Below are 26311 nucleotides of genomic sequence, written 5' to 3' on the forward strand. Positions count from 1 at the left end.
AAACCCCAGTCTGCTTTGAAATCTTTGTCTGGGAGAGACTTGCTGATGCAGTAGAACTACCTTGTGTCTTGTTGCTGTGCTCAATCTTGCCTGGTCTTCCACAACCTCACCTTGGTAGCAGAGTTTGGCTGTTCCTCACCCAGTTTTAAGCCTCCTACACAGCTGTTTCTGTTTCAGTTAATGACTGTGTTTCAACCTACGTGTGACATTGGTAATCATTAGCACCTGTTTGGTATAATTGGTTGATCAGACACCTGACTAGAATCCTACAAAATCCCTGACTTTGTACCTATAAGAATTGATGCTGGTTTGAAGGCAAAAGGTAGTAACACCAAATATTGATTTGATTTAGATTTTTCTTTTGTTCGCTCACTTTGCATTTTGTAAATTGATAACAATAAACAATCATTATTTATATTTCTGAAAGCATTCTTTGTTTACAGCATTTTTTCACACCTGCCTAAAACTTTTGCACAGTACTGTATATATATTTTTTAATTCATGCAGCTGCATAGTCAAATTTATTCAACTGTACTTTTGTAAAATTGTTCAATATATTGATTTGATTTGTTGTTGATGGTTCTTTAATGTACATAATATAAAAATTGTCTTGCAGTTAACTTCTCAAATATCCATCCCCATATCTGAGTATACAAGAAAGTCGAGGGGAGACAACTCCAGATTTTTGAAAATAAAACAGCACTGACAACAAAGCGATACAAACTTTGCAAAATTCCTTGATTTGGCAACGTCTCTACTGAACTACAGGTAGGTAGACAAAGAGAGTCTGCCAAGTGATGAAAAACTAAACATACTAATGTGTTTTTTTGTATTGTATATTTATTAAATTATCTTTTCATATTCACAGCTCAAAATACCTGATCTTGTGAAAATAATCTAGTAGCAGAATTATACTTTAAAATATTTGTCCCTCTTTTTTCAATGTTTGTCTCTCTCTCAAAATAGATAGTTGAAGTATCATATTCTTTTTGTTCCTAACATTAGCCATATCATACATTTTGCATACCAGGGATTTTTCTTGCCTTGCATCCAGACATGCTGGGGTAGGCTCCTTGTTTCCGGCGTTCCTGCTCTGGATAAACAGATTTAGATAATGTATATATTGTTCTTAATCTCAGATGCTGTCTGTAATTTTGTGCCCGTCCCTACACCTATTACCTGCTATTACTCTGCCTGTTAAGGGTTTACTGTTCTTATACATTGTCAGTGTCAATTTATTTATATAGCATATTTAAAACAGCATAGGAATGCTGTGGCCAAAGTGCTTTACAATAAAAGAAGAAGAAAAAAAAACCAACATAAATAGAAATAAAATGAATGAACATAAAGTAAATAATAAATAGTTTCATCATTGTGATTATGTAATCTTACTTCTAAATCAGTATTACTGAAGGTCACGGAAAGCAAGTGAATAGAAATGAGTCTTTAATCTTGTTTTGAACAGTTCAGTTGTAGACCACTCCTTTATGTAATGAGGTGAAGAGTTCCACAGGCGAGGAGCAGCAGCTGTAAAAGCCCTGTCCCCCTTAGTTTTACACTTAGTATGAGGGACAACAAGAGATAAGTAACCAGAAGATCTAAGCACTCTAGATTACTGCTGTAAAGCACACAATTCAGGTAAATAGGCAGCAGCAAGACCATGTAAAGATTTAAAAACTAGCAACAAGATTTTAAAATCAATTAGAAAACTGACGGGTAGCCAGTGTAAAGATGCTAATATTGGAGAAACAAAATCAGACTTTCTTGCCCCGACCAGAAAGTGAGCGGCAGCATTCTGGACCAACTGCAACCTGCGTATCAGGGATTTGCTAATCCCTTGGCTATGCAAGTCTCACTACCCCTAACCTTGACACCACATGCTTGTCTTTCTTTGTTTCCCTCAATACAGCTTGGTGGGGTCTGCACACTGATTCAAGGCTAAGAGTCCTGTCCTTCCTAAGCCCCCGTGATTTTCATGGTCACATCTGTCAGAACACAGTAGATTCTGTTTTCTTATTTTTGATATCTTTTCAGGCCTACTAGTGGCAAAATTCTGTCTATAAATTATATCTGCCTGAGATCAAAGATCAATATGGGTGGTAGAAAAAAGCAAAGCCCAGTTAGGGAGATTTTTGAATGCAGTATTGAAGGCATTCATTATAAGCACATTTTCTTGGAGCAGGATATGTTGTGTGCTGTAGACATTTTGAATAAAAAAACCCTCAAACCTTAAACTTCACCTAAATTTCATTACAAATTGGCCCATTCTGGCAGTAAAAGGAAAAGATAAAAAGTGACAACTGTCAGTGCATAGTTGTGCAGCTCAAATGACATAGAAAATATTTTTAAAATGGTTAAATTGTTTAAAATTGTTCATATTCAGTATCTGGTTTTGATTATGCTTGTTTTTATTGGACAAAAACAAAACCAGATAGTAAACCATGTAGTGTAGCAAGCTTCCGCAAATATTTTTTTTTATTATTCATTTTTATTGTAATCATTCCATACATATAGATCAATTTATAACCTAACAAAATTGAAGACAAATCAAACCCCACCCCTGAGAAGGAGAGCTAAGCCAAAGGAGAATTGCTTAGGGCTTTTTTAATAAGGCAACAATAAATAAAAGAAAGGGAGAAATAAATAATATAGGTAAATAAAAAAAAAAATGGAGAAGGGAATTAAATGCGGTAATAGTTATTTCTCTTATTCTAAAATAATATTGATTAGATCCTGCCAGGTTTTGAAAAAATTCTGTACAGATCCTCTAACTGAGAATTTGATTTTTTCCAATTTTAAATAATATAAAACATCGGTTTCCCACTGACTTATCAGAGGAGAGTTAGGATTCTTCCAATTTAACAGAATCAGTCTGCGTGCCAAGAGTGTAGTGAATGCAATCACCGTTTGCTTGTCCTTCTCCACTTCAAGTTCGTCTGGAATAACACCGAACACAGCTGTTAATGTAAGGTTAGGAGGGATTGTGACTCCAAGGCTGTCTGAAAGGCACTTAAAAATTTTGGTCCAAAATGATGTTAGTTTGGTGCAGGCCCAGAACATGTGAGCCAGTGAGGCAGGAGCTTGGTTGCAGTGTTCGCAGGTTGGATCTTACCCAGGAAACATTTTGGACAGTTTTAAACGAGACAGATGGGCTTGATATATAATTTTTAGTTGAATAATTCTATGCTTTGCGGAACCGCCAGCAAACAGCAATGGTGATAAGGGACATCCTTGTCTGGTACCACGTTCTAGCTTAAAGTAGTCTGAGCAAATGTTATTAATACAAATTGAGGCTTCTGGATTGGTATACAGTAGTTTGATCCATGCACAAATATTTGGCCAAACCCAAATTTCTCCAATGCAGTGAAAAGGTAGTTCCATTCAATTATATCAAATGCTTTTTCTGCGTCTAATGATAGTAATATCTGTGGGGTGTTTGATTTTGCTGGTGAATATATAACATTAAACAAGTGTCGGAGATTTGAAGATAGATATCGGCCTTTAATAAATCCAGTTTGATCCTGTGATATTACCGAGGGAAGCACTTTCTCCATCCTTCTAGCTAGAATTTTTGAGAGTATCTTAACATCATTATTCCGCAAATTTTAAACTCCTATCCAAATTGGTTAAATGTATAGGTCTGTCTGATTGTGACACAAAACTAAACTCCTTAGGAGCTCCATGCCATAATCAGTGAAACTAAAACTGAAACTAATAGATATAAAAATAAAATAGAAGTGTCTTTGTGAAATAAAAACTAATTTAAACTAAAAATACACAATGAAAACTATAATAACTTTGGTTCTCATCAGCTCAGCCCTAGTAAAAGTCCAGCTCTGATATCTGCTGCCATTGTATTTTTTACAGTGGCTACTTTGATTCTGGTGTAGTGATCGGTTCTTTTTTTCTTTTTCTTTTTGTAATTTCTATTAAGTTACTATGTGACTCTTCAATTTCACCCAGGGGGGTAAACATTAATATTATTCAAAGTTATTGTCTGTCTGTATACCTGCATTGTTATGACTCTTTAATTTAATATTTTCTTTATCAGTATGCCGCTGCTGGAGTATGTGAATTTCCCCTTGGGATTAATAGTCTATCTATCTGTCTATCTGTCTATCTGTCTATCTGTCTATCTGTCTATCTATAGATAGTGTGTGCTGTTGATGAGTGTATTTACAATAAAGACTGGTAGACTGTCACACCATACACCCTCCTTTACTTCTGTAGTTATCCCAAGCTATTGTAATTTTTCTGTTTGTAAATGTGCTTTTATGGCTCTTGACAGTTTAATAGCCAAAATATATTGTCCAAATTGAAAACTCGCTCTTCTGGAGTTGCATCTGATAACTAGCCAAGTGCCCACCAGCAAAGCTGTTTAAATGAACCACGAGTCCAGTTTAAACACTGACAGCTAGAGATGCCATCCCGTAAAGGTGATGTGCATTTGCTTTTTAATTATTGGTGTATTTTGTTTATTTTGCTACGTTACTTGCATGCATGAAGTTTGTAAATTGTGTATTTGATGTGCATTCATTCCCATGTAGAAGGAAAACAATTGTTATCCAGTACCATATAGCAGTGTTCAAAGTCCTTGTTTACTGCACACAGGCAGACACGCTAATGAGTCTATTAAGTGTTAAATAATTACATTGGGAAGAAATCACTGGTGGACTGATGTAAGTGACTAAAGCGATTTTATTGATGTTGAGGGAGTTTGGATGAGCTGGGAATGCATTCTTCTTCTTCTTATATTATCATAGTATTGAAAATACTATAATGGAAGTTTCCTGTATCTGAAAGTTTATTATCAGATGTTTTCTGGAACATCTTAAATTGACATATTAAAGGATAGCTGTGCTTTATTTCAAGTAAGTTGCTACTGAAAATCAGTTAATTAGTTTAACTTAAAGTACATTATGTTAAGCAAATTTGCTTGCCATCCTAACAGCGCTTTTACCTTTAAACACTTTTAGTGGTCTTTCCAGAATTTGAGGATGTCCAAGAATGTCGGGTCAAAGAGCTGTTTACTTGTGCAAAGGTGAAGTCCACCATTCAACAAAACAAAGCAGATTAAAAATTGACTTTTTTTTTTATTGGTATTACACAGTCATTAGGCAGTGGTGTTTGTCTAACTTACAACCGAAAATCTAAGGCCAGCAACAAAAATTACACACCAACCAAAGCTAGCAAACCTGTCTAATCCAAGTAATGAAAACTGCTGAGCCCCAGCTGTGCAAGATGGTCATCTTCTTCCAGGTTAAGCCCTCAGCCCACTCCCAAGTTTGTTTTACACCTGCTAATTTTATGTGAAGAATAATGACTTGCAGTGAACATGCTGTTTACTGTCTTAGTTTATATAACCTTATCGGAAAGGATGTTGTAAAATTCAGTGCAAATGTCTTTAGATGTGAAGCCTGCAGTTTTGTTAGAATCCAATCCTCTTCTTTCCACAGAGAGAGTGAAAAAAACTGCCTTTTACTGTAACACCTTGATGGATGTGAGAAAGGAGGAATGTAAGGCTGACTCCAATATCATGGAGAAAAGGACCACAAATATTAAGCTGGAGGACTGTGAATGGGAGTGTGTCCACCCTGAACAGGAAAGTCTGGACATTAGGGAAGAGGACTGTGAACTGGGGTCAGTGGGCATTAAAGAAGAGCCTGAAGAGTCTGTCGGCACAGAGGTGAACAAAAATAAAAGAATGGAGTGTGTCAAGGAAGACAGACTTCATTATGGGTGTCAAGATGGAGTGAAGACTGACTTTGACTCTTCTCAAAGCAGACGTTGTTCATCACCAGAGCCTTTTATCAATGTTTGCTCTGAAACATTACATTCTGACACAAAGAGGACTGAGGAAATTTCATCTTTTATAATTCAAGACGATGGGCCATCATCTTCAAAGACGTTTATGCAAAGTAAGTCAGAAATTAATGTAAAAACTTAGAAATTGATTGAAATTGAAATGTTTTACAGAGTGTTTAATGTACTTCTATGTTGTAAAGTTTAGTAACTTTCTGTTTTGGCATTGCAGTTGTACATTTGTGCAGTCACTGTAAGCCTGAACTTGATAAAGAGTGCTGTACAAAAATAGAACTGAATTGCATGGAATTTATGCTTTAGCTTTATAACACACTGGTAAGGCCTAATCTGGAGTCCTGTGTGCAGTTTTGGTCTGCAGCCTACAAAAAGGACTTAGCAGCACTAGAAAAGGTCCAGAGAAGAGCGACTAAGCTGATTCCAGGGCTACAGGGAATTAATTATGAGAAAAGATTAAAAGAGCTGAGCATTTTTAGTTTAAGCAGAAGAAAATTGCAGAGAGACATGACTGAAGTGTTTAAAGTTATGAATGGAATTAGTCCAGTGGATCAAGACGGTGACTTTAAAATTAGCTCATCAAGAACATGAAGACACAGTTGGAAACTTAAGGGTACATTTCACACAAGCATTAGGAAGTTTTTCTTTACATGGAGAACTACAGACCCATGGCATAAGTGACAGAGTCACATGGTAGACAGTAGGACTTTAGGAACTTTTTAAACTTGACTTGATGTTATTTTAGAAGAATTAGAAAATAGGACCGGCATGCTTTGTTGAACTGAATGGCCTATTCTCGTCTAAATTGTTCTAAAGTAAGAAAAAGTTTGTGAGCCCTTCAGAAATTCCTGGATTTCTGTGTGAATTCCTCCTAACAATGTGCTCTGATCTTCAAGAATGTCACAAAAACACTCAAGCACAATTGTTAGAGAGATAATCAGGAAAGAAGAAAGCCTATCTAATTTCTATTTTAGTAAAGAACCTATGTCTTATTTTTCAATTCTGTTTGGTGAATATAAGAAAACAGTCTAAATATAGGTGTTATTTATTTTCCTCTTTCAGTTCTTGCATGTTATAGTTTACTAGCAGGGTTACCCAGCATTATCCACACCAGTCAGTGTAACCTTTGAAAGGCCTTAAAGTCTAAATGTTAAGTTGTATCAGTAATGATATGCATGTAAAGTCTTGGCCGTTTTTGCCTCCTCACCTGTGTTACAACCAACCTTCTCGATTAACTTTTTGAAATGCCTTGTAGCCTGGACTAACTAAATGTGTAACTGGAGATTGGTGTGTTGGAGGGCTTTCCATGATTTAAGCCTCTCTTGTATCACAAATCCGTGACTTCCTGTAGCTAAGGAAGGGTGGCCTTGCTTCTTTTTGTTGTAAAGCTGACACAGGATGATGACAGTCATGGGCTCTTTAATTTTAAGAGGGCTGAAGACAAACCCATAAGGCCAGTCAGCATCTCTTACGCTGTCTTCATTTTCTTGAGGAAATGTTGGAAATACAAGCTTCACAGTGGGAAATTTGACACAACAGCACCCTGCCTTCTGGTGGCTCCCACTGTGGCCATTCAGATGTCGTTTTGTTAGTAATTCACAGAGTAATGCTGATCTATCCTCTCAATTCAAAAACATAAAATTAAAATTGACCCAGTGGAAAAGATTTGACAGTCATGATGTAGTAATGGAAAAAAATTTGTTCTGCCTCAGCAAGGATTTGGGGAAACTGTGCTTTTTGGAGATAAAGAAACATCACAAATATTATTTTGTGAAACTGATGCTAAAATTCCTTTCACTTGGGATTTCATAATCTCAAAAATACAAGTTCACTAAATAGAAGCTGTAAGTTATCCTGCAAATCCCATTTCAGTCAAATTACTGGCTCATGACTTGTGATTATTTTCTGTTTGAACTTTTTCATACATTTTAAGGAATGAGATAAAATGATACTGTTGCCATATCTGTTTGTTTAAACAGCAGTATTTTAAAACTATTGTTTCAATAGAAAAATTCAATTGTCCAATCTTAATGAAGTAATTTCCATAACATGAGCCCATAGGACGTTTACTGTGCGTACAGCCCAGCAGGATATCTAAAAATAAACAAATAAATAAATATTTCCTCTCAGAAAACATGTGAATAACGAGCCAAGTGTGGTGTTACAAATGTCTGTGCCATATAAACTACACAGTGAATGAATCTCTGAAATGAGTCGGCAAAAAGCTTCCCACAAAGGCTCCCCAACATTCAGACTTTAGAACATTTTATTTTAAAGCACTTTGGTGCAGGTCATGTTCAGAGGGGCTTAGCCAATAGCAGTAAACTGCGATGCTGACCACCGCACAACAGACCAAGTAACAGGTGAGATGTTGGTTTGATTTTTATGGACAGTTTTACTGAGTGTGTCTTTGACATTTTATTAAGTTAGACATTTATTATGTATCCGTGTAGGGGTGAAGGGCAATGCTATCGACACCACACCCCAATGTAGATTACATGTGATAAACTGTTTGGAATTCATGCAGGGTAAAATGGGGGCTTGTCTTAACCCCCTTAAAGAATAATGGGTGGTTTCAAGTTTTAAAGTCAGCGTTTTGAAACCTGAGAGAGTCCAAGAACCTGTCAGGCAGTGTAGTGATGGTTTGAGTGAAAAACTAGCTTCCCTTTAATGTATTTTAGGACTTTATTTGTCCCCATTGGGAAATTTGGCTTTTTACAGTGCACTTAAAATAATTAAATACATGCATACATGACTAGATAAGTAAATGTGCACACAAACACACACACACTATGGTCTGAACACAGACCAGAATGACTGAAAAATGAAAGAAAATTTAAAAGAAAGTCTCTGCCTTGGCAGTCCCAGTCCCAGTGAGGCATTATGCAGACATATTACTTTTGGTATATAGGAGTCCCATAATGTTATCTTGACACACATCTGCTGAAAAATATGTCGGCTGAAAGTGCTCAGTGTTGGTGTGACAGAGAGAGAATGTGCAGCACTGTTCATAATTGCACTGTTTTATTTTAGTTCTCCACTGTGATATCCATGGGGTCCAGTGTATGTCCCATAACTAAGCCTGCCTTTTTAATCGACTTGTTAATTCAGTGGGCTTCTGTTGAAGTGATGTTGCCAGCCCAGCTTACAACAACATTGAAAACACACTGGCTGTCACAGAGTTACAGAAGATGTGAAGGATGTTACTTGTCACGTTAAAGTAACAGTCCTATGAGAAAAGTGCCTGCTCTGCCCTTTTTGTCTCAGTTTTCAAGTTCAGTCCAACCTGTCATTGATGTGGACCCCCAAGTACTTATAGAAGTGCACCATCTGTACATCCACTTCCTGAACAACGACTGAACGTAGATGCTCTTTGGTGAAGCAAAAGTCAATAAGCACTTCCTTGGTTTTCCTGATATTAAAATGCAGACAATTGTCTAACCCCAAGAAACAAAGTTATCTAACTCCATCCTCTTAATCATCTCAGAATTTCTTTAAGTGACCTGACCTGCTGTTATATATATTTTTTTTATTCAGAAGTGAAGAGAAAATATTATTTTTTTTTCAGACGTGAAGAGATACAGGACTGTTCCTGTATTTGAGTCTCACGTACTGCTCTCTGTCATTTGGAAGTAGTCATTCAGAGCCATTTCAGACTCCAGGTTCCTCACTACCCTGGTGGTAACATGTTGCTGTCTAATAATTGGTTTGTAGCCTGGAATAAGATGAATCGGGTTGTGATAATATCTGCCTAGAGATGCCAGTAGTTTACATTTAAAGGCATCTTTAACATTTGAATAGAGCCGGTTGTTTGAGTGGAACAAGACACAAACTGATTGGAAGGAACTATGACAACTTTCTAAGTTAAATTGTTGAAGTCCCCCCAAAGGTTTTAATGTCATGTGTGACAGGAAGGGAGGTTTCTACTAAATGTAGTTAACAGATGACAAAATTTTTACAATGAGTTTATTTAAAATTATATAATAATCATGAACTGCTTATCTTAATATATACATGCATTAAATTCACTGTGCAGTTGTTTTAACTGTTCCACGCTCTCGTTTAAGGTTTAAAGGGGACTGGGCCTTTCTGTAGATGTCCTGACTTTGGAATAGCCTTCCAATTTTTATTAAATCATCCCCCACAGAAGATATTTTTAAGTTAAATTTAAAAACCTATTTATTTTCTCAGGCTTATGACTTATTTTCATGACTATGTACTCATAGTAGCTCTTTAACAACTGTGTATGCTGCTCTCTGTTTTGTTTTGCTGTCAGTTGATTGTGGTTCTTTCTGTTTCCGCCTTAATTTATTTTATTCCTCTTAAAATGTGAAATTCAATTACTTTATTTTGTTTAAAAGTTTTTGTTTCAGTAGATTTCATTGTGCAACACTTTGGTCAACACTTGTCATCTTTTAAATGTGCTATATAAATATAAAATGAAATGAAATTCACTGAAATTGTCTTTGCAGTAATTGGAAAATAGAACATATACTTCTTAAAATGAATACAGTAATCCCTCGCTACTTTACGGTTCACTTTTCGCAGATTCACGACTTCGCGGGTTTTTAAATGCAAGTGATTGCCCGCCTATCGCGGAAGTTATGTTCCAGACCCATCAGCAACAGGAGAAAATCCGCCATATAGAAAGACCATATAAATAAACATTTTTATAGTTTAAGCCTTAAAATACCCATCCCACATGCTTTAAACACATGTAAGCTTATAAAACACACTTTGTTAACACATATGATATGTGGATGTCGGGCTAAGGATATGAGTAACATCTCACTATTATAAAACATTTTAACTTCACGCAAAACAAGACAGTGAGACAGGAAAGTAGGTGATGTACAGGCTTTTAAATTATTGACACACAGAGCAACAAACAGCACAAAGCCAGCACAAAGTTCACTTCTCCTTAGCGTTCATTCAGCTCCCCACCCCCTTGACAATGCGAAGTGGCAGGAGCATACTGCACCTTGGGGTTGGGGGGGGGGGGCGGTTTGAGCGAGCGTGCGTTCAGCCCTCACACACCCCCACTCCTCCTCCTCCTTCCGAACGCGCAGAGCGACAAGCAGGCATTTTGGCAGAAGCAGCACAAAGTCCATTTCTGCTCAGTGTGAGTTCAGCTGCCCCCCTTCACAAAGCGAGTGCAGACACATCGACGTCTGATCGCTGCGTGCAGTGTTGGTCTGCGGTGTTTAAGAATGTAGAAAGTGTTTAAGAGCATATAAAGTGTTTATAAGAGTGTGGGAAAGGTTAACAAGAGAGTGAGAAAGGTTTATAAGAGTGTGGGAAGGGTTTATAAAGCCTTAAAATATGTATAAATAATAAAATAAATATAGGTCGCTACTTCGCAGATTTTCACCTATCGCGGGGGGCTCTGGAACGTAACCCCTGCGATAGGTGAGGGATGACTGTACTGGAAATAAAGCTTTCAACTTTATAAAATCATTGTTGCATAAACTACTGAAAACAAAGACATTTCAGTATGTTTCCATTTTCATAAATTCTTTTCTAATAATACAAAAGCATATGAAGAGTACAAAGTTAGTGGGGAACACCTGACATATATAGAGAGATTGTGCTCAAACCATGCAGGTTGTTCCTCTCAACTAGTGAATTGCTATTGGACTTCTGTTGTGGTCATGGTTGGTCTATAAGAAATTCATGTTTGATCAGAATGTTTGTCATGAGCATACCTGATACCAGAATACCTTGAGCCAGTAGTCATTGATTAACTGTGGTTGTGTTGTCTACTCTGAGGCCAAATGTTCTGGTTGTGACTTAATGTGAAAAATAAATAAAAGCTTATTCTCCGTCCACTTCCATGTTAATATTTTTTTTCTTTTCCCCTTTATATAGGATACAAACCTTACCGCTGTTCTGAATGTGGCAAACAATTATCAAGCAAGAGCGTCCTTTCAAGGCACACAAGAATTCACACAGGAGAGAAGCCTCATTGCTGTCTTGAATGTGGCAAGAGGTTTTCACAAAAGTGGTATCTTCAGAGCCATGAGAGAATTCACACAGGAGAGAAACACCATTGCTGTTCTGAATGTGGCAAGAATTTTTCACAAAAAAAGAATCTTCAGATCCACCAAAGAATTCACACACAAGAGAAACCTTATTCCTGTTCTAAATGTGGCAAGCAGTTTTTGCAGAGGAGCAGTCTTCAGAGACACCAACGAATTCACACAGGAGAGAAGCCTTATTGCTGTTCTGAATGTGGCAAGTGGTTTTCGCAAAAGTGGTATCTTCAGAGCCATGAAAGAATTCACACAGGAGAAAAGCCTTATTGCTGTTTTGAATGTGGCAAGCGGTTTTCACAAGAGTTCTATCTTCAGAGCCACCAAAAAATTCACACAGGAGAAAAGCTTTATTGCTGTTCTGAGTGTGGCAAGCAGTTTTTGTATAAAAGCAGTCTTCAGAGACACCAGATTATTCACACAGGAGAGAAGCCTTATTGCTGTTCTGAATGTGGCAAGTGGTTTTCGCAAAAAAGGATTCTTCAGGTCCACCAAAGAATTCACACAGGAGAAAGACCACATTTCTGTTCTGAATGTGGCAAGAATTTTTCACAAAAAAGGAATCTTCAGCTCCACCAAAGAACTCACACACAAGAGAAGTCTTATTGCTGTTCTGAATGTGGCAAGCAGTTTTTGCTGAAGTGCAGTCTTGTGAGACACCAAAAAATTCACACAGGAGAGAAGCCTTATTGCTGTTCTGAATGTGGCAAGTTGTTTTCGCAAAAGAGTTATCTTCAGAGCCACCAACGAATTCACATGGGAGAAAAGCCTTATTGCTGTTTTGAATGTGGCAAGCAGTTTTCGAAAGAGTCCTATCTTCAGAGCCACCAACGAATTCACACGGGAGAAAAGCCTTATTGCTGTTTTGAATGTGGCAAGCAGTTTTTTATAAAGAACCATCTTCAGCAGCACCAAAAAATTCACACAGGAGAGAAGCCTTATTGCTGTGTTGAATGTGGCAAGTGGTTTTCGCAAAAGAGGTATCTTCAGAGCCACCAAAGAATTCACACAGGAGAAAAGCCTTATTGCTGTGTTGAATGTGGCAAGTGGTTTTCGCAAAAGAAGAATCTTCAATGCCTTGAAAGAGTTCACACAGGAGAAAAGGCTTATCGCTGTTCTGAATGTGACAAGTGCTTTTCAGAAAAGCCCCATCTACAGGGCCACCGAACAATTCACACAGGAGAGAAGCCTTATTGCTGTTCTGAAAGTGGCAAGTTCGTTTTGCAAAATAACAATCTTCACAGCCAACAAAGAATTCACACAGGAGAGACACCTTATTGTTCTTCTGAATTTGACATGCAGTTTTCACATCAAAGCACTCTTCTGTGAGACCAACGAATTCACACGAGAGAGACACAGCAGATTGAGAAATAGTTGTTTTGGGACATCAATAGAATAATTGATAAGTGATAGAAATAGAGCTAGAAATAGTCACGCATCTTGTTGCTGAGTGCAAGGTACTGATGGCTGAAGAATTATACACTTAAAGATGCAACAAAGTGGCCGGCTAATCCACTGGAAACTCTGTAAAACAAATTATAATTTAACAGCAAGAGAGAGACACTGGGACTACAGTAAAGACCGTACAATGGAGGAGGAGGAGGTGTTAGTCACTTGGGACACACCGATACCAGTTCATAGAAAAACAGATGCACAGTAAACCAGATATTGGGTTACATTAGATAACCTTTATTAATCCCAAGGGGATATTCGGGTTCTTACAGCAGCAGAAACATAAACAAGGATATAGACTCACACAACAAATAATACAACCAATCATTAAATCAAAAAAAATAAAAGTAAGCGTATCTTGTTAATTTTGAAATATCCGCACCAGCACATCAGTAGGAAGTTTTGAATTGCTTAACAGCAGAAGGCAGGAAAACCCTCCAGAAGCATTTCTTAGGACACTGTGGTGGAATGAGCCCATGGCTAAAAGTGCTCCAAATGGGAGCCTCCTGGAAGGGAATTTTCATGATGGCATTCATTTTTCCATCATCCTATTTTCAACAACGGTTTCCAGTGTGTCCAGGGTTAGCCCTGTGATGGAGCATGCTTTCCTGATATGTTTCTTCAGTTATTGTGCTTCTTTTGCGCTCAAGCTGCTTCCCCAGCAGACTGCAGCGCAGAACAACAACAGTTGTTAAGGAAAAACAGACATATAAGGCGTGGATCATAGAGGTATCAGTGCCTAATGATTACTCAGCTCTGATAACAGAAGCAAAAAAACTGAAGTAGTTGGCAATACAATCTGAGATATGCTAAATGTGGGTTTAAAAAAAAAAAAAGACATTGTTCTGCTGGGATAAACAGGACCAATAAACAGAAACCTTCAGTCCCATCTTGACATCCTACCAATTACCATAACTCCATATGAGTTGTAGAAAGAAGTGTTAGTAATAACAATACGGGTGTGATGCTGAACCCTCACTGCAAAATTAAGGAAGTTTAAAAAACACACACAAAAAAAAACACCTTATGCCTACACTACCCGGACTAAAGGGTGGTCATCATTCCTGTGTTGATAGTGAGCACACCAAGAAAATTTGAAGAATTTGAAAAAGACCAATCTTCAGAGCCATAATAGAAATCACAATTGCCACACCACAAAGGAACAGACAAAACCACACAAGCGTACTAAATAGAGTCAAGTGATCAACTGAAGATAAAGAGGAGACCATGAATCGCAACTTCTACACAACTGGTCCTGAGTTCTCAACTGAGTAGTATCCTGGGAGGGCTTGTGCCAAATCCAAAATATTATTTAAATTTCCAAATTAGATGAGAAAGCTGATGCAAATTTATGTTTCAGTGGACTACTTGAGGAAAAAAACAAATTGAAGAGAACTTTAGATTCTTGGAACAAATAGCAAAAGAAGAAATAGTACAGGGAAAAAAACATTTATGCTAACATAAAAGTATCACAACAACATTGGATATAAAGGTGACATTGTACATATTTGAAAAATCAGAAAGAAATACTCAAGTGTGAACAGAAGTAACTGGAGAAGTATTAGCCAGAAGTGGAATGTCCTCAAAAGTAACCGATTCTCAAACATTGAAATGCTAACAGTAAGTTAAAAGTAAAGGAAGAGATGGAGGTACAGCAGATTGAAAGTAACAACAAAGTTTTCGTTCAACAGAAACTGCCCAAAAATCACAAGGGAAAGTCAATCCTGTGGTTCACAAAGAAAAAAATTAGATTTATTCACATAGGAAAAAGAGTCAACCAACTTAAGAGAACGTATCAAAAGCTGTAGTGACGCATTTCATGGAAGGACAAAGTCATCCAAGAAATTTGAGAAGAGATACCAGAATGAATCAGTGGACAAATATGCAGAAATCAATAAGAAGAGAGAGGTGGTCAACAATAATAAAAAAACTGTACTGGACTGAATACTACAGGTAAGGTGGAAAAGGCCATAACTGAGCGAAAGCAAAGCCAGCAGTATACAGTATGATGGACTTTACAACCATACATGAGGTCCGCTATTATTCTGTAAAATTCATCTCCTCTAATATAACAAAACTGAAGAAAGTAAAAGCAATGAATCTTCAACAAAGTTGGACTCAGTCTTCAATAGAATGAACTGTAGAACAAAATATTCAGATGGATGACCTTAATCACAGCTGTATGAAATGTGTGAAATGGGAGAATTGCACATTAATACATGAAGACTTACCGTGTAAACACAAAGAAAACATACAGAACAGACTACTACAAGACAATCTGAAACAGTTCTAAAGAAGATAAAATGGGGGTTCCCTGATTGTGCCTCAGTTTGTCATGTGGTGAGTTTACAAACATTTAGGAGAAAAATACATGAAGATGCTCAAAAACAATAAAGTAACTTGAACAAACAAACTACAGACAGGAGCACAAAACACAGAAGATGAAAGGAATGGCATGGTGTGAGGTAGCAGCCTATGAACTAGAAACCAAACTTGTTTCAAACTGCTGCTTGTGGGAAGACACCTGGTTCAGGTGTTCTTCCCCACATTTGGTTAAAGCACCTAACATCTCCGTATCAGAATATGTCTATGAAATATCTAAACTCCCCATGGCCTGCCTCTCCACTGTATGGTTTGGTACTCCAGTAATTACATTCATCTACCCAAGAGCCTGGGCCTGTTTCTTCATAATGAGCAGTGAGTGTTTTACTCACACTCTTCTTAATAGATTTCTCACAAAACTCTCTTTTGGGTATCTCAAATGATATTGAAAAGATCAGTGACAAGGAAAAAGTGCTCATCGTGACATGAATTAGTGGGACATTTCTAGCTTGGTGCTGGTGTAGCCAGTCCTAGCTCTGCTTCTGTGTGTTTTGCTAGGCTATCATTTTTAGGTTAGCAGGTGTAAAGACGTGCGTGAGTACAAAAGAACTTTGATCTCAGTATTGTAGAGCGTGGCCAATGGAACCAAAATATTGCCAACCTATATAATAGTTTTTCTTTCTCATGTTTTTGTCTCATTTGCTTTCATCAGAATATATATAACTGATTGGGACCTTTTATCCAGCATGTCACTGCATTTAGCTACATGTGATTAAGAGTAGGATTTTAGGAACTTTGAAAACTTATTTTAGAAGAATTATGTGGATAGGACTGGCAAGCTTTGTTGGGCTGAATGGCCTGTTCTCATCTCAGTTGTTCTAATGAATGATCAGAGTAGTCTCACTGTCAAGTAACAGGAGCACAGACAAGTTTACCGATTTTTGCTAATGCAACACTTACTTTTAGTAAGCGACATAACTCTCTGGGCCATGATGTTTACCAGTAATCTTCCACAAGAATGACATCACCGAGGTCCTGTATAAAAGAAAATGAGAGTGCTGAACTTGATGTCATTGTTAAGTTTGCCACTGGAAAGAAAAGACTGCAAGTTCTGTACCTTCCCCAGGTAAACCACCTGATGCAAATGTTGCTGTAAGGACATTGATTTAAAAAAAAACAAATTCAGGTTTCATTTTATTTGTTTAACCCCTTGGGATACATGTCTGATTTCTCTACAAAATAATCATATACAGGTTAATCACAAACTTTTATTTTTTTCTACTTCATCTTACTGAAACAACCTTGTATTTACTGATGATACCAGTCCGCGAGGTGTTAACGGTTGCTTTCCTGCCTAATCCAAGTCCTGTTGGAACACAAGGGCGCACCTTTGTGCAACTGCCACAGTCGTTGAAAATTGGGTGAAGCCGATGGAAAGATGAAGCCTGTCACTGTAGAGGTTTCCAGGGTGAGTACTGAGGGGTGAGCATGTAACACAAGGTTGATCGGCAAGAAATAACTCTAGACAATACCTTAGCCTACCACTTATTGAAGAACCTTCATTAAAAAAGAATATACTGGAATATTTAATATATTAAACAGGAATTTGTGATAAATGCACACAAAATTAAAGTGAGTTTTGATCTGGTTTTAAAGATATACTGCACTTTAAAAATGATTATTTTTTTATTATGTTACTTACTCCATGTACTTTTCTGAGTGTTGGCTGAGAAAAAAATAATGTTGTGTTCATGGAGAACAATGACGACAAGGTGCTTCAATGGGGGCAACAAGGGGCCAGTGTTGAAGAGCCATAAGTAATATTGAAGTGTGAATTGAAAAAGTCTCACGATACTCCTGTCACATAATCCACATGTCAGGTATCCAGTTTTATGCTCCAAATGTCCAAACGTGAATGTTTTTCTAAAATATTGTGAAACAGGCGCTTAAAGAATTTCAGAGTAGTACTTAAATGTGAATCCTGTTCAAGTGGGACTGTGCTTTTATTTGAAAGCCTGCCTCGCCTTTTCATTCATTCATGAAGAATCCTGTCTTCAAATCATATTACATGCTTCATGAACTCTGGGGAAGTGTATGTGTGTATATATATTCTTTCTCTTCTAAGTCTTTAGGATTTATAGTTGGGGGGGACCAGAAGGAGTGGAGTCAAATGTCCTCACTGGACATATTCTCGGTACTATGGAGGGAACAGAAGTGGTCATAGTAACGTGTCAGCACACATCTCCGATGAGCCCAGAGAGTGATCCACCGATGTGCAAGTTCTGGAAGCTGTATACTCACTCCAATGTGGGAAAGCAGCAGGCCCAGTTGAGTTTTATAAAAGCAAATTTAACTAAGTTAGCTCCGTTATTAATAACAACATTCCTGAAGCGGGGCGGCATGGTGGCGCAGTGGTAGCCTGGGTTCGCTTCCTGGGTCCTCCCTATGTAGAGTTTGCATGTTCTCCCCGTGTCTGCATGGGTCTCCTCCCACAGTTCAAAAACATGCAGGTTAGGTGCATTGGTGATCCTAAGTTGTCCCTAGTGTGTGTGTGTGTGCTGCAGTGGGCTGGTGCCCTGCCTGAGGGTTTGTTCCTGCCTTGCACCCTGTGCTGGCTGGGATTGGCTCCAGCAGACTCCCGTGATCCTGTGTTAGGATATAGCGAGCTGGAAAATGACTGACTGATATTCATTGAAGCTAGAGAAAATACAATAGTACCCCAAACCTTCATCTAAGCATTCATTACACTTTTTCTAAAGAAAAAATAAACACTTGCTACAATTGCATCATACAGACCAATTTCACTTCTCAATAATGATGTTAAGATACTTTCCAAGATTTAAACTAGAAGGATTGAGAAAGTGCTACCTTCAGTAATAACATATGGCCAAACTGGATTCATTAAAGGCAGACACCCTCAGTGTTTGAATAAATCTGAGATAGGAAATCTGAAATACTCTGAAGTCTGTAAACATTGTTGGAGGAAATGACTTGTGCTCTGCACAAAGTAGATGTCTTAACCGATATGCCAGATTTATAGTTTTAGTATTAAATTTGTGGAGGGCTTATAAAGTGAGTTTTAAAGAATTCACCCAAAGTAAATGGAAACATCTGACTTCAACTGTGGAACAGGAAGTTACCTGTGGGTAGTTTTATTTGCAAGACCCCCACTCCTAACAAATAATTATCAATAGATGTAATTGTTTTTAATGTTCCCATACTTCAGGTTTTCCTTCATTTATTTATTTATTTATGCTGCTGTTGATTTAATAAAAAAAATATATAATAATTTAAAAAAAAAAAAAAAAGCCCTTGTCTGAACAAATACAGGTCTTTAAGATTACATTTGTGCTGTAGCTATGACTGTTGTGATTTTTGCCTCCTCCTTAGATTTTGATGCTGAGAATTCTTGTAGCGCCTCAGAAGTCAAGGTAAGTACAAGCTGGAGAGCATCAGCCACTTCATGTAGTCCCAGTATACAAAGGTATGGATTGGAGACAAATGCTAAGTTTTGAGGAGCGAGGAAATGCTGAACAGACATGATAAAGCCAGATGTAATGTATGCCCACGCTGTTGGGTAGAGCCAGTCACAGATTGTACAAGATTTTTTTTAAAGAGTCCATAAGATTTAAAAAGTCTTTAATGGTTTAGTAGGGCAACAGACAAGAATATCAAAATCCCCAACAATTAGGACTTTATCATATTGCTGTATAATTCCAGCTAAGAAATTGGAAAAATAATTTTTAAAACCTTACTGTATTTAGGTGGATGGTAATCACGACACATAACTGGATAAGTTTGATCCATCTGAAACATATTCAAGTTTGAATACAAGTTTGATGTCAATTTCTCACAATTAAAACTTTTCTTAAAAACAATTGATACTCCTTCTCCTCATCCAGTAGTCCTCGGTGAGTTCAAATAAGTTCAGTCCTGCAGTAAACGTTCTAAAAACGCATTCACCAGCATTCAACCAGGTCTCAGTCACACATAAAAGAATCAAATTTACGGAACGTTAAAAAAAACCATGAAGAATGACCGTCTTATTTGTTAGTGATCTAGCATTTACTAAGGCTGTCCTGGCTGTAGCTGGGCTGGTCACTGCCGGGAGTGCCCAAAACAGCTGTTTAAGTTTGCAGGGATTTATCCCACCTCTGCAAAGATGAGATGAATGAAAGCAGGTTCTCCTCAGCCGAGCAAACAACAAGTACTAACCAGGTATATGTAGGGTCCAGAGACTGCCAAGAAATAACATGGTGACAATATGATCTATATTTGGCCAAAATGCAGTGGGGAATTCATCCCCAAAAACAAAGACAGATGAAATATAATTCTCGCCAGCAAACCGCTGTGCTTCATCCGCATCCGGCATCTTCTGCGTCTTCTCTGAGGCGGACACACTGGTGCGCGCTAGAGATGAGCAGGTATTTCAGATAGAAGTAGCGGGACAGATGTTTTTTTTCACCGAGGTCATATTTCATCCGTCGAATGTTAGAGTGCTTGGTGATCATAAAACAGCAAAAAAAAAAACCTGGTATTTACAATGAGTATTAAAAACAAAACAAACACAAGTAGAGCTGAGAGCGACGGACGGCAAGCCTCACACACCAACACCATGTTTATGGTCAGTTCTGCTGTCGGTTAGAGTGTACAGTGGAATACACAGACTTACCGTATACTGGTTTTGCTTAACCAGTCCAAGCTGGGCTCGCCTAGGTGGGAGAGAACATCAGCATTGGTGTGTGCAGACCCGAGACAGTGTAGCGGGGCTACATAGTAATAGGTATTTTATTTTTGTGTGTCTGTATTGAGTTGTGTTTTGTTTTCGTTGTCCTGTTTACTATTGTGTGTGTGTCTAAGTCAATGTTGTCCCCGTAAGTCAAACGGGGAAAGACGATGAAGGGAGACTGCAACCCCGAAATGGGAATTTCCTGTTTACTCAACCAATTGCATCTGGGACATTGTTTTTAAACGAGTGGGGCGAGGAGAGAGAAAGGAGATTGAGAGAAGAAAGGAGCTGTTTTACACATTCATTTTCCAACTCATCATTTCTGTTCATTGTGCAATAACACTGCTTGCTTTTTTCAGTATCCGGATCACGACAACCAGTGCAGAGAAACCCAGGGGTTTGGATACCTAGCAGCCATTACCAAGGACTTACACGGTGATGTCATTTTGTATTTTCGGGAAGATGCAAATTATCACTTCAGCCCATATTCAATTATTGACGGACTTTATTAGCATTGGACTCAACTGCCGTTTATCATTAATCTGTGTTTGTGTTCCATGTTTATTAATTTATTGTTTAGGGGCAGGGGAGGGTTTGTGTAAATATTATTATTGTATAGTTGTGTGTTCATTTAAATTATATGTAATCATTCACTGGTGTCTTTGGGATAGTGGTGAATTGTGTGCACATATATAGTATTGTGTATTTGTCGGCCCTCGTGTGTGTGTGTGTGTGTGTGTATTTATCCACTGTCAATATATTTGCAGTTCATTTAATACAGTATTGCTGACTTGTTGTGCCTGTTATTTCGTTGTTTGGGTGATAAAGAACTACTTGTAAGAAGTATGGCTTATTAGCTTGAGAATCCTCAGGTTAGCCAAGGCATTAGTCTTGGTAGTGTACTTGCCGATCTGGGTTAGGGCTGGTTGGCCGTTACAATGGTGGCAAACATCAAATGCAAAAGCATGCAAACTAATAGAGTGAGTAGGGCATTCATATCTTTCTGCTTGTACAGCCATTGTAGCAGGGCATGGTCAGTCACCAGGGTAAACCATCGTCCCCAGAGATAGTAACAGAAGGCCTCCACCGCCCACTCCTTTTCAATTGTCGAATAATTACACCACCTAGGTAGCAGTTTTCTGCTGAGAAACGTGATGGGGTGCTCTTCCCCCTCAAAATATTTTGAGAACATCACTTTTAAACCGAAAGCGCCAGCATCTGTTTGCAGAATAAATTCCTTCGAAAAGTGTGGATTGAACAGAACCGGGAATGTTGTCGGTCCAGACAACACTATGATACTTTCTGCCCTTTGACAAGTCAGTGAGAGGGGGCGGCCCAATGTGCAAAATTTGGAATGAACCGCCTGTAATACTCCACGAGCCAGAGGAAGGCACGAACCTGCCTCTATGTATAGGGACAGGGATATACAAGCACAAGCCTAATTGGAGCATCTGTTGGACTTCCTTGTATATCACCTTCCTTTTTGCCTCTGGTAGGTGATATGGGGCACCTGTATAGTTACACCAGGTGGAGTGACAATCTTGTCTTCTGCAATTGTCATCCAGCCAGGTCTTGTCGAAAAGATGTCCAAGTTCCCTTCAATCAGCAATAGCAATTCCACTTTCTGGGTGTCAGTTAAATCGTCCCCAATAGTGACCTCAGTCTGGGGGACCGCTGTGGCCATGACCAGGACTCTGTGACAGTCGTGCCACTTCTTTAACACTAGAATTACCAAAGCCTACGAAAAAACTCATAATTCCGGCCCACCTTAAATTCCTTTGCACCTCTCTGTCAGCGTCTTTTGTGTTGTAAATGTGTCGATCAGCACAAGCAGCTAGTAGCCTGCTATCCCATCCTGCCACCAATGCAGAAAGGGCAGAAAGTTCTCTCAGCTCAAGTCTGTTTACCTGCGTGCGAGTTGCTTGGAATTGTAAACGATAAATAACATCGTTATTTAGAATACATGCATTTCATTTGTGTTCCATGCCTACAACAATCTATGTAAACACATTGTTAAAACAGAAATGTTTTTCATGTTTTAGTAGTAATTGACAAAATGTACACATGAAGTGCATAATATGTGAAGCCCGAAGTCCAAATATCAACTAAATCTTTCACAAAAGATAGAAGTATAACAAAACAAGCGCGTTTTTATTCAAGAATATAACCGAAGAAAAACAGCTTCAGTTTGGGTGTGACATTGACACACCATTAGTATGACCGCTTTGGTGATGCAGCGGTAAGAACTGCTAACTCGTAATCACTGGTTCAATCCCAGATGCCTCTGTTTTCAGAAGTGGGCTGCTCTTATTCTTATTATTATAGATTAAAAACATACATTTGATTTGAGTCTGTAACAGCTGGGGTGAATTTATGATACTTGTAAAGGTTAGCTTTTTTTTTTTTTTTTTTATTCTCTGTTGCGTTCACGCTCCCCCCGATCTGACACTGCTGTTTTCAAATAAAGCCATGCTATAGCAGAGGTGAACTGAGATGAGGATGCGGGTTCTACATCGGAGAAAGAGAACAGAAGCCCTCCTCGTAAGAAACATCCACTCACATGTAAGAACAACGCAGCTGCACCAGGCGTAAAGGCGAAAGATGGCGCTGTTTAGATGCAGCAACAGGTCGGGCAGATTCCTGTCAGTGAATCTGCCACACATCTGTCCTTCAAAGAAAAAATACGGCTTACAGAGCTTGCCAAGGTATCGTGCAATGTCCTGTTTGTGATTATGTTTTGTGGTGGTCTTTATATAAAAAAAAAACATATGTTACTTATATAAAAGTTAGATCGAATGTTATTTACCTTGATTTATGTATTTACAGTGGTGTGAAAAACTATTTGCCCCTTCCTGATTTCTTATTCTTTTGCATGTTTGTCACACAAAATGTTTCTGATCATCAAACACATTTAACCATTAGTCAAATATAACACAAGTAAACACAAAATGCAGTTTTTAAATGATGGTTTTTATTATTTAGGGAGAAAAAAAATCCAAACCTACATGGCCCTGTGTGAAAAAGTAATTGCCCCCTTGTTAAAAAATAACCTAACTGTGGTGTATCACACCTGAGTTCAATTTCCGTAGCCACCCCCAGGCCTGATTACTGCCACACCTGTTTCAATCAAGAAATCACTTAAATAGGAGCTGCCTGACACAGAGAAGTAGACCAAAAGCACCTCAAAAGCTAGACATCATGCCAAGATCCAAAGAAATTCAGGAACAAATGAGAACAGAAGTAATTGAGATCTATCAGTCTGGTAAAGGTTATAAAGCCATTTCTAAAGCTTTGGTACTCCAGCGAACCACAGTGAGAGCCATTATCCACAAATGGCAAAAACATGGAACAGTGGTGAACCTTCCCAGGAGTGGCCGGCCGACCAAAATTACCACAAGAGCGCAGAGACGACTCATCCGAGAGCTCACAAAAGACCCCAGGACAACGTCTAAAGAACTGCAGGCCTCACTTGCCTCAATTAAGGTCAGTGTTCACGACTCCACCATAAGAAAGAGACTGGGCAAAAACGGCCTGCATGGCAGATTTCCAAGACACAAACCACTGTTAAGCAAAAAGAACATTAGGGCTCGTCTCAATTTTGCTAAGAAACATCTCAATGATTGCCAAGACTTTTGGGAAAATACCTTGTGGACTGATGAGACAAAAGTTGAACTTTTTGGAAGGCAAATGTCCCGTTACATCTGGCGTAAAAGGAACACAGCATTTCAGAAAAAGAACATCATACCAACAGTAAAAATGGTGGTGGTAGTGTGATGGTCTGGGGTTGTTTTGCTGCTTCAGGACCTGGAAGGCTTGCTGTGATAGATGGAACCATGAATTCTACTGTCTACCAAAAAATCCTGAAGGAGAATGTCTGGCCATCTGTTCGTCAACTCAAGCTGAAGCGATCTTGGGTGCTGCAACAGGACAATGACCCAAAACACACCAGCAAATCCACCTCTGAATGGCTGAAGAAAAACAAAATGAAGACTTTGGAGTGGCCTAGTCAAAGTCTTGACCTGAATCCAATTGAGATGCTATGGAATGACCTTAAAAAGGCGGTTCATGCTAGAAAACCCTCAAATAAAGCTGAATTACAACAATTTTGCAAAGATGAGTGGGCCAAAATTCCTCCAGAGCGCTGTAAAAGACTCATTGCAAGTTATCGCAAACGCTTGATTGCAGTTATTGCTGCTAAGGGTGGCCCAACCAGTTATTAGGTTCAGGGGGCAATTACTTTTTCACACAGGGCCATGTAGGTTTGGATTTTTTTTTTCTCCCTAAATAATAAAAACCACCATTTACAAACTGCATTTTGTGTTTACTTGTGTTATATTTGACTAATGGTTAAATGTGTTTGATGATCAGAAACATTTTGTGTGACAAACATGCAAAAGAATAAGAAATCAGGAAGGGGGCAAATAGTTTTTCACACCACTGTATCTTCCTACAGCGTCCAGTCACAAGTAGACTGCAGAGATTTCTGTGTTTGATCGACACAGGTATGCTGACACAGTACATGTGTACTGAAGTGACTTTAGCTGTAGGTGGAAGCTCCATGCAACTGTTACTGTTCTACCTTTGCCCAGAAACAGTTTCATAAGCTTTATGACCTTAGTCTCAGAAAGTCTTTCTCCTGTGGGGTGACTGGGATGTTTTCCAGAATAAGATCAAACACGGTTGCGTAGGGTGTGACAGGAGCATTTCATCCCAAACTCTTTTGTCTATACCTGACAGGACTGCATCAATACCAAGCTTTTCCACAATGCACTCAAAAGGGTCTCTGCGGCTCCAGCTTTGAATCAGGTCCACTAAGTCCTGGATCTGTCCTTGTACAGGGCGTTTCCAGATCAATATGCCACAGCTGAAACTGGCTCCCCTTGATCACCAGGCTCATAACCGTGTTGAGGAGGATCTGTTGCTTCAGGTAGTCATAATCATCAAGCCTTTTAGGAGGGAGATTCTATATGGCGTGGAGGGCGCCTCTGGTTAAAAACTGGGCCAAAATAACTGCCGAGGTTCCCCTGTCCCAGCGCATCAATGTTGCCAGACATTCAAAGCTGAATAGGAGGCACTCGGGGTCGACTGAGGGAGCCATTTTCTGCAGCACATTTTATGGCCATGCCAGGGCAGGGGTGGCCACCGGAGCCTCATCTTGCTCTGGGAGGTTGCTGTGCTTCTTAGGGACCCATTGGTGCAAGGACCCCACTCCTGGTACCATGTGATGTGCAAGTCCCTGTCTTGCACCCCAAAACGTGAGACTGAGTCTCAGCACTTTAGCAAAACTAGCTTTATTCAGCCTGAAACAGGAACAGCACGGTTATTTATTGTAGCAGGATCTACCACTCTCTTTTACACAGACACAGCAATTGGGCAGTGTTGTGGCCAAGTAGTACTGTTCCCTGCATTTATTATGTACCTTGCATTACCCATTGCGTGATCACGGTCAGCTCGGATTTGGTTTTGCGGTGAGCTGCTGCAGTACTGTGAGCCTGCAGTTATCCTGGCAACAGAGAAGCTATCTTCCACAAACACGGTGATCGCACTTTGGGATGACCTTCAGCGTGGAGTCCCAAAAGAGTTTAGAAACCTTACTATATTTGTATATACATATATAAATATACATATTGTGATGGATGGCTGGCAGCTCATCTAGGACGGTAGTTGGCGTCTCCCCTGCTGCATAGAGGTGCTCTGGATTCCCACAGGGCATCATGGGAGATGGAGTTTGGCTTCACAGCCCTGCTGGGTACCGTGGGTGCCACCGTGTGACGCTGCAGGGAGACTCTGGGATTTTTATTTTCCCTGTAGCCCGGAAGTACTCCCAAGACACGGGGACGGAAGAACAGAAGTAATTTCGGGCTGAAGAAAAATACAAGTCTTCATCTGACCCGGAAGTGCTATTAAATCACATAGGCAGAAGGACAGGAGCACTTCCAGATCAAGGACTATATACAGG

The 26311-nt window shown here is 39.0% G+C and overlaps 3 protein-coding genes across 5 annotated transcripts in view; all 3 read left to right on the forward strand.

Annotated features, from left to right (window-relative positions):
- Positions 1 to 14374, forward strand: part of LOC114668533 (gastrula zinc finger protein XlCGF26.1-like) — a 28783-nt gene extending 14409 nt beyond the window's left edge. The window contains exons 3-5 of the mRNA XM_028824337.2: positions 617 to 768; positions 5457 to 5918; positions 11686 to 14374. Coding sequence (XP_028680170.2) covers positions 5495 to 5918; positions 11686 to 13178 — 1917 coding nt within the window. The 5' untranslated portion in view covers positions 617 to 768; positions 5457 to 5494 and the 3' untranslated portion in view covers positions 13179 to 14374. The remainder of the gene's footprint in view (positions 1 to 616; positions 769 to 5456; positions 5919 to 11685) is intronic.
- Positions 1 to 26311, forward strand: part of LOC114668454 (zinc finger protein 883-like) — a 492666-nt gene that overhangs the window by 95452 nt on the left and 370903 nt on the right. The window lies entirely within an intron of this gene.
- LOC114668248 (zinc finger protein 345-like) overlaps positions 1 to 26311 on the forward strand; it is a 394673-nt gene that overhangs the window by 95410 nt on the left and 272952 nt on the right. The window lies entirely within an intron of this gene.

Source organism: Erpetoichthys calabaricus, chromosome 1 (assembly GCF_900747795.2).
Source record: "Erpetoichthys calabaricus chromosome 1, fErpCal1.3, whole genome shotgun sequence".
NCBI lineage: Eukaryota > Metazoa > Chordata > Cladistia > Polypteriformes > Polypteridae > Erpetoichthys > Erpetoichthys calabaricus.